General features: G+C 46.2%; 1 protein-coding gene across 1 annotated transcript in view; it reads right to left on the reverse strand.

Annotated features, from left to right (window-relative positions):
• Positions 1-12363, reverse strand: part of vwa2 (von Willebrand factor A domain containing 2) — a 32788-nt gene extending 20425 nt beyond the window's left edge. The window contains exons 1-2 of the mRNA XM_030775176.1: positions 12213-12363; positions 409-651 (exon numbers count right to left, since the gene is read on the reverse strand). Of these exons, the coding sequence (XP_030631036.1) occupies positions 409-651; positions 12213-12363 (394 nt within the window). The remainder of the gene's footprint in view (positions 1-408; positions 652-12212) is intronic.
• Between the last annotated feature and the right edge of the window lie 498 nt (positions 12364-12861).

The raw sequence follows: 12861 nt of genomic DNA on the forward strand, positions 1-12861 counted from the left end.
ACAGAACACATGATCAATCAGCCAATCCCATCCTTAGCTGGTGTGGTAATTAGAGGATTGGTCAGGACTTGCTGATGGAGTACGTGTTAAACGACAGGCCTTCCTGTAGAGGGCTGTGACCGGGCAGACCCGTCCCTGGGGGCCATGCATCGTAAACTCTTAGCTACGTGCATTCGACGCCTGGCGTTAAACACCCTTCAGACGGGATAATTTAGAAGGAGCTGGCATTCCAGCACCGCCCACGGGGCAGGGGGGAGGACAGAGCGCTGCACTAGTCCAAAGGGCCGTGTTTCTCGCTTGAGCGAGCAGGACTCAGCGAGGTGCAGTGTGTGCTGAAACACAATGGCCGATTGACTGCCTGCCTGAGGCCCTGTGAAGGCTGGAGAGCACGTTCTCACAGGCAGCTACCACAGCCTGCTAACACAGCCTCCTGACACAGCCTCCTGACACAGCTTGCTAACACAGCCTCCTGACACAGCCTGCTACCACAGCCTCCTGACACAGCCTCCTCACACAGCCTGCTAACACAGCCTGCTACCACAGCCTCCTGACACAGCCTCCTGACACAGCCTGCTAACACAGCCTCCTGACACAGCCTCCTCACACAGCCTGCTACCACAGCCTCCTCACACAGCCTGCTAACACAGCCTCCTGACACAGCCTGCTAACACAGCCTCCTGACACAGCCTGCTAACACAGCCTCCTCACACAGCCTCCTCACACAGCCTGCTAACACAGCCCCTGACACAGCCTGCTACCACAGCCTGCTAACACAGCCTCCTCACACAGCCTGCTAACACAGCCTGCTACCACAGCCTGCTACCACAGCCTGCTAACACAGCCTCCTCACACAGCCTCCTGACACAGCCTCCTGACATAGCCTGCTGACACAGCCTCCACCCACAGCCTGCTAACACAGCCTCCTCACACAGCCTGCTAACACAGCTTCCTGACACAGCTTGCTACCCACAGCCTGCTAACACAGCCTTCTGACACAGCCTCCTGACATAGCCTGCTAACACAGCCTCCTGACACAGCCTGCTAACACAGCCTGCTAACACAGAGGAGTGCTATTCACTCTCCCTATGGACAGTCCACTGAGGAGCGCCACTCAAATCACGTCTCCATGGTGAAAAGTCTCACTCAGAGAAAATTCCAGAACCTGCAGAGAAACTCCCACAGTGTAACTGTTCTTACAGGGACAATATGAGGGCAGGGGAAAGTCTCTGAAATTTTAATTCAGTTTATGAGAAAAGTGTTTCAAAAAGGCTTTTAAAACTGATTTGAATGTGAGGTGTAGTGATACACGGCGGCGAAACAGAAGCAAAAACAGAAAAAAAGAGCAAACATACCAATCAAAAAATCAATCATTAAAATATCCGTCATTAAAATATCCGTCATTAAAATATCCGTCATTAAAACATCTGTCATTAAAATATCAGTCATTAAAATATCAGTCATTAAAATATCCATCTCCCATAGGAGAAAAGCATGATCATCACATCCACACAGAAAACATACAGAAAATGCCAGACATCAAAGAGAAAGACAACAGAGGTTACATTCTGACAACCCTAACACAACCCTCTGACAAAACTGACAACAATGAGACAATGCTGAAGTAACACTGAGACAACGTTAAGACAACACTGTGACAACATTCACCAGCTTCCACCTGTCTCTTCTCTCCACTGAGAGTGTCAGCCCTGTTTTCCCTCAGATTCCCACAGACACTGTCGTTAAACTACAGTTAAACTAAACTTTAGACAACCAGATAAACTACATCAGCGTGGAGTTTAACGATGATATTGCTAATGTGAGGGAAAAGGAGAGCTCAAAGGTCCAATAAGGGAGACGCGTGTTGAGACAGGGCTTGAAATTTCCTCACAGTAATGGAAGCTGCCACAGAGGTATGACTAACTGGCCTCTGTTCAGATTCACAACATGTGTCCAATGCCTGAGCACAGCGGGAAAACACCGGAACAGAGGCTCTGTTGTCTTCGCTTGGGTTCTGCGTGTCTGTTAACACAAAGCCTGTGAAGTTCTCAGAGAGGGAATCGTACACTTTCGTTGTCTGGTTACTGATTTCATCTGTACTTCAGCATTGAAACACTTGATATTTTCATTGATAATTGTCAGAGAGGTGATTAGTGGATGAGAAGATAGCACTGTGGTGTTTGGTTTGATTATTCTGGGTGTGATTAAAGAGAGAAGTGCACTGCAGTCTGCTGTGTGGTGTTTGGTTTGATTATCCAGGCTTTGATTAGTGAGAACGGCATGCTGGGATCTGTAGTGTGGTGCTTGGGTTGATTAGACTGGGGTTGATTAGACTGGGGTGGATTAGACTGGGGTTGATTAGACTGGGGTTTTATTAGACTGGGGTTTTATTAGACTGGGTTTTATTAGACTGGGGTTGATTAGACTGGGGCTTGATTAGACTGGGGCTTGATTAGACTGGGGTTTGATTAGACTGGGGTTGATTAGACTGGGGTTGATTAGACTGGGGTTTTATTAGACTGGGGTTGATTAGACTGGGGTTTGATTAGACTGGGGTTTTATTAGACTGGGGTTGATTAGACTGGGTTTTTATTAGACTGGGGTTGATTAGACCGGGGGTTGATTAGACTGGGGTTTGATTAGACTGGGGTTTGATTAGACTGGGGTTTGATTAGACTGGGGTTGATTAGACTGGGGGTTGATTAGACTGGGGTTGATTAGACTGGGGTTTGATTAGAATGGGGTTGATTAGAATGGGGTTGATTAGACTGGGGTTTTATTAGACTGGCGTTGATTAGACTGGGGTTTTATTAGACTGGGGTGGATTAGACTGGGGTTGATTAGACTGGGGTTTTATTAGACTGGAGGTTTTATTAGACTGGGGTTGATTAGACTGGGGTTTGATTAGACTGGGGTTTTATTAGACTGGGGTTTGATTAGACTGGGGTTTTATTAGACTGGGGTTTGATTAGACTGGGGTTGATTAGACTGGGGTTTGATTAGACTGGGGTTTTATTAGACTGGGGGTTTTATTAGACTGGGGTTGATTAGACTGGGGTTTGATTAGACTGGGGTTGATTAGACTGGGGTTGATTAGACCGGGGTTTTATTAGACCGGGGTTGATTAGACCGGGGTTTTATTAGACTGGGGTGGATTAGACTGGGGTTGATTAGACTGGGGTTTTATTAGACTGGGGGTTTTATTAGACTGGGGTTGATTAGACTGGGGTTTGATTAGACTGGGGTTTTATTAGACTGGGGTTTGATTAGACTGGGGTTTTATTAGACTGGGGTTTGATTAGACTGGGGTTTTATTAGACTGGGGTTGATTAGACTGGGGTTTGATTAGACTGGGGTTGATTAGACTGGGGTTGATTAGACTGGGGTTTTATTAGACCGGGGTTGATTAGACTGGGGTTTTATTAGACTGGGGTGGATTAGACTGGGGTTGATTAGACTGGGGTTGATTAGACTGGGGTTTGATTAGACTGGGGGTTGATTAGACTGGGGTTTGATTAGACTGGGGTTGATTAGACTGGGGTTGATTAGACTGGGGTTTGATTAGACTGGGGTTTGATTAGACTGGGGGTTGATTAGACTGGGGGTTGATTAGACTGGGGTTTTATTAGACTGGGGTGGATTAGACTGGGGTGGATTAGACTGGGGTTTTATTAGACTGGGGGTTGATTAGACTGGGGTTGATTAGACTGGGGTTTGATTAGACTGGGGTGGATTAGACTGGGGTTTTATTAGACTGGGGTTGATTAGACTGGGGTTGATTAGACTGGGGCTTGATTAGACTGGGGTTTGATTAGACTGGGGTTGATTAGACTGGGGTGGATTAGACTGGGGTTTTATTAGACTGGGGTGGATTAGACTGGGGTTTTATTAGACTGGGGGTTGATTAGACTGGGGTTTTATTAGACTGGGGTGGATTAGACTGGGGTTTTATTAGACTGGGGTTTTATTAGACTGGGGGTTGATTAGACTGGGGTTGATTAGACTGGGGTTTGATTAGACTGGGGTTGATTAGACTGGGGTTTGATTAGACTGGGGTTTGATTAGACTGGGGTTGATTAGACTGGGGTTTGATTAGACTGGGGTTGATTAGACTGGGGTTTTATTAGACTGGGGTGGATTAGACTGGGGTTTGATTAGACTGGGGTTTGATTAGACTGGGGTTTGATTAGACTGGGGTTTGATTAGACTGGGGTGGATTAGACTGGGGTTTGATTAGACTGGGGTTGATTAGACTGGGGTTGATTAGACCGGGGTTGATTCGATCAGGGTTGATTCGTACGGTCTGCAGTGTGGTGTTTGTTTTACTGAAGCTTAAGATCTTGTTAAAAAGGACAGAAAGATGACTGAAATAACAAATACTGGTTTTACAGAACAACACACAACTAAAACCAGTCTGTGTGCTGTTGTGCTTATCCAATAAAAATCAGGCAGAACTTCCTCCGGCTGCAGTTGAGCACTTCTGTATGGATAACGGAAAATAATGTATGACGAGACATTCTGCACGTTAAGGTGCTGAAATGACCCACTGTCTTAAGGCAGGCAGTGCTAGTACATACAATTCACCTCATCTCCCAACACACACGGAGCATGACATTTCTCTTCTTTGTATCAAACTAATGCCCTAAGCCCACAGTAAGAGGTTTGTTCTGTGTGAAATGCTTAAAATGATCTGTCTGTATTGTGTACTTAAAGCCTTAAAACAGGTGAATGACCAGGGTCCTGTAATGGTTTCTATTTATAAGAACAGGTGAATGACCAGGGTTTTGTAATGGTTTTTATTTATTAAAACAGGTGAAATACCAGGGTTCTGTAATGGTTTTTATTTATTAAAACAGGTGAAATACCAGGGTTCTGTGATGGTTTCTGTTTATTAAAACAGGTGAAGGACCAGGGTTCTGTGATGGTTTCTGTTTATTAAAACAGGTGAAGGACCAGGGTTCTGTGATGGTTTTTATTTATTAAAACAGGTGAAGGACCAGGGTTCTGTGATGGTTTCTGTTTATTAAAACAGGTGAAGGACCAGGGTTCTGTGATGGTTTTTGTTTATTAAAACAGGTGAATGACTGGGGTTTTGTCTTTACCTTGAGTCAGTAGGAGGGTGAGGAGGAGGCAGGGCTGGACGACAGCATTCATTGTGGAGAATCTGAAATGACAATCACACAGGAATCAGTCTGAGTGGAACTGAGACAGTCGGACTTTTTAAGGGGCACAGAGGCAGCGTGCAGGAAGGAGCAGGGGGATTCTTACAGCCACTCAGACAAAGGCTTTGAGAACATTTCGCCAGGAACAGGGAACGACTTAGAAACTATTGTGTGATGGGGAGCAGGAGAAATTGTTTCAGTAAATTTGGACATGAGTGTCCTGCTGAAATGAAGGTGAGCAGAGATAGGTGTTAAAGATGGGGCTATTTTCATAAGTGGAAATCCCGGGGGGGGTGGGGGGAGATATGTCCCCCCCTTCCCGAGGGCTCCCCTCAATATATCATTGTAAACCTAACCATGTAAATTTAAACACTATAATAATACGTACTGACAGCACTTGCGCAAATTATAGATGCAAAATAATGTGTTTTCAAGTTTCGAACGATTCTGTCCCCCCTCTGCCCCACAGTGGTTTGGTCCACTGCCTGCTATCCCTGATCCCACACACAGTAGCCCGGTAGCAAAGTTCCAAAATGTAGTGTGGCAGGGGAAAGACTCATTAATATTCATAAAAGAAGCGCTACCTGATTGGCAGATACAATGCTCCTGATCTGACGTGTCGCGTGAGCGTATAAAAGCCTTTCAAAACCATGGCAACCTTAAACTGCTGTCATCACTGAATTCACTCCACAGGAGATCTGACAACAGACATCCTAAAGTGCTTCAAGAAGTATGTGCACGTTGACTATGCATTATTTCTGTGAACCGCTAGCGATGTTAAAGTTAGCATTAATATTGTAAAGTTTCAGATCAAGAGATCATTTTCTGTTTTGTTTTCTTTAGAGAGAGCAAGACAATTCAGTGGTGTCATATTTGCCAGAAACTTGACAAAAAATTTTGTCAAACAGTGCTATCTCCTCAGTGTTTGGGGTGACCACTTTATGAAAAACCATGTCTTAAGAAGTCAGTCACGAGCGAGAGTGAGTGAGTGATTGATTTTTTGAGTCTTACACAGTGGACAATCAACATGTGTCAGAGCGGGAACACTGCATCGGCCAATCAAGTAGCGCTTCATTTATGAATATTAATGAGTCTTCCCTAGCCATACTACATTTTGGAAATTCACAGCTGTGGCTGACCGAGTAAGCAGCTACTTTGCTAATGTTCATGTAAAACAGCGGATGCCTCAAACATGTTTCTGGTACCTCTACCACTAAGCAGAATAACAGACATTTACATTTGCAACCAGACTACATCTTGTTCGCTCCGTTATCTCGCAGTTTACACATTGACAGTAAAACATTATGAAGAGATCATAAGAAGAGATCTGCTTCTTCAGTTAAACTAAATCTGATTAAGCTTTAGCTTTATTAGCTTTAGATCAGTTAATGGGTGTTGCTTCTCTCCTACTGCTGTAAATACCCTGCATGCTGTGTGTGTGTTTGGTCAGCCAGCCAAAAGGAAAGCGGACAGACAGTCAACAGTACAACAGTAGTTCTGGTGCCATCCTCTGTGTCCCCCTCAGGAACTGCTCTTGAGAATTTTTTCTGTTTATTGCTCCCCCCCCCTCCCCCCTCCCCCATAGTGAAATGAAATTTCTGCCCATGGCTATTTTAACAAGAGAAACATTTAACAGAGGGGTTGTCATACGGCTATTTCAGGCACAGAACAGCCCACTGGGCCTCTGACCAACGATGACCAAATTGTGATGCTTCAGTGAGACTGATCTCAGGTCAGGACAGAGGGTTGCCTTCTGGGAGAGCAACACACACAAACAGAGTTGGGGTGCAGATGAAAAGGGGGGCAGGGAGATAACAGAGACAAAGCCATTCTCGCGTAGGATCGGAGAAGACCTGAGCCTGACTCTCAGTGTGTATGTGTGTGTGTGTGTGTGTGAGGCTGACTCTCAGTGAACTGAAGGAGGAGGCACAGCAATATGCCTCTCATGTCAGGCTGCAGTCGCCCTGAGAGGCTCCACACCCCCTGCTGACTCCTGCCATACAGTGAGAGGTCAGAGGTCAACCCTGAATTAAATTAAGAGCATGTTGACACACACCTCCTGTCAAATCAGAGCTCTGGGCTGTGTCAGGTCATGGACTTTCACTCCAGTTCTTCTACTATCACAACAAACCACAGAAGAGGAGTGACTCTTGCTCAGTACCAAGGTCCTTATGAAGTAAATCACTGACCAAGATCCCAGACCAATGTTTAACATCCCACAGAAAGAATGCATGGGTTAATCCAAATGTGAATATTCATGATGGGAGATTTATGATGATTTGTATTATAATGAGGGACAAAACCAAACACACAACACTTCTCAGGCCCCCCTGTAACCTTCACTGTGTCTAAATCTAGTTCTCGGTCTATTACTGCTTGTTTGAAAACTGAAGCTACACCCGGACGCAGTGCCCAGTGACAGCACGCTGCCTGCGTTTGTTGTAGTTTTCTACAAGACAACAGGTCAGATAACAGCAACCCCAGGGCTGCACGCTGGCGTGTGTTATGTCTGACGTCCTGTTCAAGACGTTAAAGGGAACATATTGGGAGAAATGTTATCTCAGATTTTAGGATTTATGAAGTTACAAGATCCTCCAAACACACTCTGTCACTGTCAGGCTTCCAGTTTGGTTTCCACGGTCACCCACAGAGAACTCTGTGACTTAACCATAGCACCTAACCATTCTTTGTGTGAGAGCAAAGACATGCATTGTTCCATAAAGAATCTGAAATGTGATATCAGCTCTGCAATAACACAGTATCTGTGCAGACTGGAAAGACATACTGTACAGACAGACTGGGAAGCAGAGTGCCGTGGCTTTGGACTGGAATTTGATGTTCTCCACTGGCTGATAAGAGGGGCCCATTTCTGGCCCGAGGGTAAACATGAGGAAACAGGCGGTAGTGGTAATGTGGTAACGGATCCTGATAAACATCTGGAATCTCTGCAAACACCTCTCTCTGTCAGAACACCTTCACCAGTCTAACACACACACACACACACACACGCCTGTCCACAGCCATCCACCAACACACACACACACACCCACGCGCGCGCCTGTCTACAACCATCCACCAACACACACACACACACGCCTGTCCACAGCCATCCACCAACACACACACACACCCACGCGCGCGCCTGTCTACAACCATCCACCAACACACACACACACACGCCTGTCCACAGCCATCCACCAACACACACACACACACACACGCGCCTGTCTACAACCATCCACCAACACACACACACACACACACACACACACACGCACACGCGCGCGCCTGTCTACAGCCATCCACCAACACACACACACACACACACACACACACACACACGCACGCGCGCCTGTCCACAGCCATCCACCAACACACACACACACACCCCCACGCGCCTGTCTACAACCATCCACCAACACACACACACACACGCGCGCGCCTGTCTACAGCCATCCACCAACACACACACACACACACCCACGCGCCTGTCCACAGCCATCCACCAACACACACACAAACACACCCACGCGCCTGTCTACAACCATCCACCAACACACACACACGCGCCTGTCTACAGCCATCCACCAACACACACATACATATACACACACACACACACGCCTGTCCACAACCATGCACCAACACACACACACACGCGCCTGTCCACAACCATCCACCAACACACACACACACACACGCCTGTCTACAACCATGCATCAACACACACACGCGCACGCGTCTGTCTACAGCCATCCACCAACACACACACACACACTCGCACGCGCCTGTCTACAACCATGCATCAACACACACACACACGCCTGTCCACAACCATCCACCAACACACACACACGCCCCTGTCTACAACCATGCATAAACACACACACACACGCCTGTCCACAACCATCCACCAACACACACACACACACACACACGCACACGCCTGTCCACAACCATGCACCAACACACAGAGACATGGGCAGAGCGTGGATGGGAGCAGCAGGGCAGGGAGAAGAGGAGAGACCTTCATTCGTCTCTTCTCTCAGATACATCCACCCTCTCTTTACTCAGGTAAACCTATGTAATAATAGTCTGCTAGTGTGGCCTGACATCAGGGACTGGAAATCAACAGATGCTGGAATTCACAACCCCCTCTCTCCCTCCTTACCTAAACTCCTCTCTCCCTCCCTTTACTTAACCTCCTCTCTCCCTCCTAACCTAACCTCTCTCCCTCCTTTTACCTAACCTCCTCGCTCCCTCCCTTAACCTCCTCTCTCCCTCCTTACCTAACCTCCTCTCTCCCTCCTTTTACTTAACTTCCTCTCTCCCTCCTAACCTAACCTCTCTCCCTCCTTTTACCTAACCTCCTCGCTCCCTCCCTTTACTTAACCTCCTCTCTCCCTCCTTACCTAACCTCCTCGCTCCCTCACTTTACTTAACCTCCTCTCTCCCTCCTTACCTAACCTCCTCTCTCCCTCCCTTTACTTTACCTCCTCTCACCCTCCTTACCTAACCTCCTCTCTCCCTCCTTTTACTTAACCTCCTCTCTCCCTCCTTTTACTTAACCTCCTCTCTCCCTCCTTTTACTTAACCTCCTCTCTCCCTCCCTTTACTTAACCTCCTCTCACCCTCCCTTTACTTTACCTCCTCTCACCCTCCTTACCTAACCTCCTCTCTCTTTCCTTACCTAACCTCCTCTCTCCCTCCCTTTACTTAACCTCCTCTCACCCTCCCTTTACTTAACCTCCTCTCTCCCTCCTTTTACTTAACCTCCTCTCTCCCTCCTTTTACTTAACCTCCTCTCTCCCTCCCTTTACTTAACCTCCTCTCTCCCTCCTTTTACTTAACCTCCTCTCTCCCTCCTTTTACTTAACCTCCTCTCTCCCTCCCTTTACTTAACCTCCTCTCACCCTCCCTTTACTTAACCTCCTCTCACCCTCCCTTTACTTAACCTCCTCTCACCCTCCCTTTACTTTACCTCCTCTCACCCTCCTTACCTAACCTCCTCTCTCCCTCCCTTTACTTAACCTCCTCTCTCCCTCCCTTTACTTAACCTCCTCTCTCCCTCCTTTTACTTAACCTCCTCTCTCCCTCCCTTTACTTAACCTCCTCTCTCCCTCCTTTTACTTAACCTCCTCTCTCCCTCCTTTTACTTAACCTCCTCTCTCCCTCCTTTTACTTAAACGATGACATCCTGAGCTGGCTGGGCACTGAAAGGATGGGCCGGCATAACCAGTGCTAATCAAAAACACCGAGTGTCATTGTTCAAGTGTTTTTTCCACAGATACTACACACATCACAATGCATATTGATATTAAGTTACAACAGCACAGAACTATTTTGGTCTGAGGTTAAAGTCAGAGCAAATCCATGTTTGTCTTCTGTGGTTTTACACGGCTTGGGGCAGCTGACTCTGTGTGTGTGTGTGTGTGTGTGTGTGTGTGTTTGTGTGGTATGCTGAGCTGTGCATGCTTGTGCACTAGCTACTCCTCTCCTAGATCAGAGGTCTGACACAGGATGCAGGACAAGAGACATAGTTTACCTGCTGACTGCATTCCTCCTCCTAAAAACACACACTTTATCATCTGTGTGGTCAGTGACTTTTCCCGCAGGTGTGTTACGCTGTAAGGTTAAAACATTCCTTTAAAAATTCTAGCCAATGACTGAGGACTGTCTAAGTGTGTCGGTCTGGTAAATCAGGTGTAACGTGGCTGCATGGTTGTGTGCTGCAGTTGTTTAATAAAAATAACGAGACAGGGAGAGGGAATGAGAAAATCATCTGTCCCGTTAACTCCTACTTGTCTGCTCCTCTGAATACGCGACTTGTCAGAATTTGCCTGAACATGACATAATTAGCAGGGAGAGGCATTTTGAAACAACCTCAGACTTTCAGTCATCACTTACCTGAGTTAACAAACACACACAGAACTGTGAACCAGAGCCCACAACAATACTCCACACACATTCTCCCATTAGACTACTGCAGTGGAAACAATGAGTACAAACAGCAAACCACCACTGAAGAGATTCATCTGTTCACTCACATTACTAACACTCATTGTGAATATTAGCTCCGATTCCGTTTTGTGAGTGAGTACACATAGCCATCAGAAGGATAGGGTTTTTCTGCAGCTCGTAAAATCCACACCGTAGTTTCCAGTTTTGCCCGTTGCGTGCCCTGTTTCAGGGAAATCCGACGGTTTTTCCTCTCTCGCTCTCGCACACGAGACACTTCTCCTGGACTACCGGCGCAGTGCACTCAAAAGCCCAAAGAGTGATGGACATGAAAGCATGTGCCTATTGCTCCTTTAACACAAAATGAGACTAAAACACACTGCTAGTCCTCACAGTTCAACTATTCACTTGAATCGACTTTCTGCTTGTTGCTAGGCTGAAACTGGTCAGGCCGTCAATTGCCTCAAGTTCATTCAATGTATCAAAAGGACCCTGACCCTTTTTACAGCTATTCCACGCAACAAGCAACATTTAGACCTCTAAAAGATCTGTTTAAATGTCGTTTAAAATGGCGCTTTGACGCAAGGTACAGATTCAATAACATTTAGGTCTTACGTCAACAAATGAATAACCTCTTAGTTTTTGATACGGCCCTTACACAATACAGGCAATGACCGATCGCTGTGAAAAACATACTGCAAAAACGCACTTGCAGCGGTCTCCCAGTTTCCGTACGAGTACCGTCACGACACTGACATTGATCCGAGTGCAAGAGACTGCTTTTGTTTGTTTTGATGTGACAGTTTGAGTTACAGCGGAACTCCGACACAGGTTCGTTTTCCGATCTAATAACCAACAATAATCAAAGGCTAAAATGAAGTGGTTAGGCTTAATATTAAACAGGACTAAACTTTGTTTATGTGTACACGCTCATTTAAAAAGGCTTATAACTCACTTCTCCTAGGGGTCAACCATCGCCCATCGAACTACACATTTCCAAAAACTTCAAAGAAAGTTGTTTATCGTAACTAAAATAACTGAAATTACGCACCAAATATTAATTCATCCGTCTCGCGGCCGTAGTCTTCACACCACCTGCTTGTAAATAGATGGGAGCAGCAATCCCTTTCCAGGCGCGAGCGCTGCGGACAGGTTCTTTTGGGCAGGCGACTCTGTTCTCCTCCCCTTCCGCGCCCAACAGCTGGTGCGAACGCATCAGGTCCTTTACACGCGCAATCCTTCCCATTCCAAAGGGAACCCGCCAATTTTACAAAGATTTCAGTTTCACTCAAAGGATCTGAGCTTCAGTCAAAAAAAAAGAAAATACTGTCGCTTCAGAGGAGTTCCAGGTGTACACGGCTGAGAATGTCGTGGTGCAAATATCTCTGAAAACACTGGTTATGTATTCTTGTTAATATCACCCAAGAAAACCACACCTTATCAAAAAGTGAACTTTAATAGAACTGTTAAGCTACTCAAAACCTACGGATGGTTCTTTACCGTCACACTGACCAGCTCCACGTTATGAAAACAGGAACTGATGTTTAAGATTTGGTCACGACAAAAGAATACGGAGTCTGGTTTCACCTACAATAAACACGGCAACATTGCCAACAGGGAGAGAGACAGCTACAGTTTTGTTTTGTTTTTTAACAAAAATAGTTCACATAACATACATCCAACAAACCAAAAATTAAAGTTATTAACTGCCATTTTTTGTAGCATGGGTTGAAAGATGGAAGTA

This window comes from Chanos chanos, chromosome 5 (assembly GCF_902362185.1).
Source record: "Chanos chanos chromosome 5, fChaCha1.1, whole genome shotgun sequence".
Taxonomy (NCBI): Eukaryota; Metazoa; Chordata; class Actinopteri; order Gonorynchiformes; family Chanidae; genus Chanos; species Chanos chanos.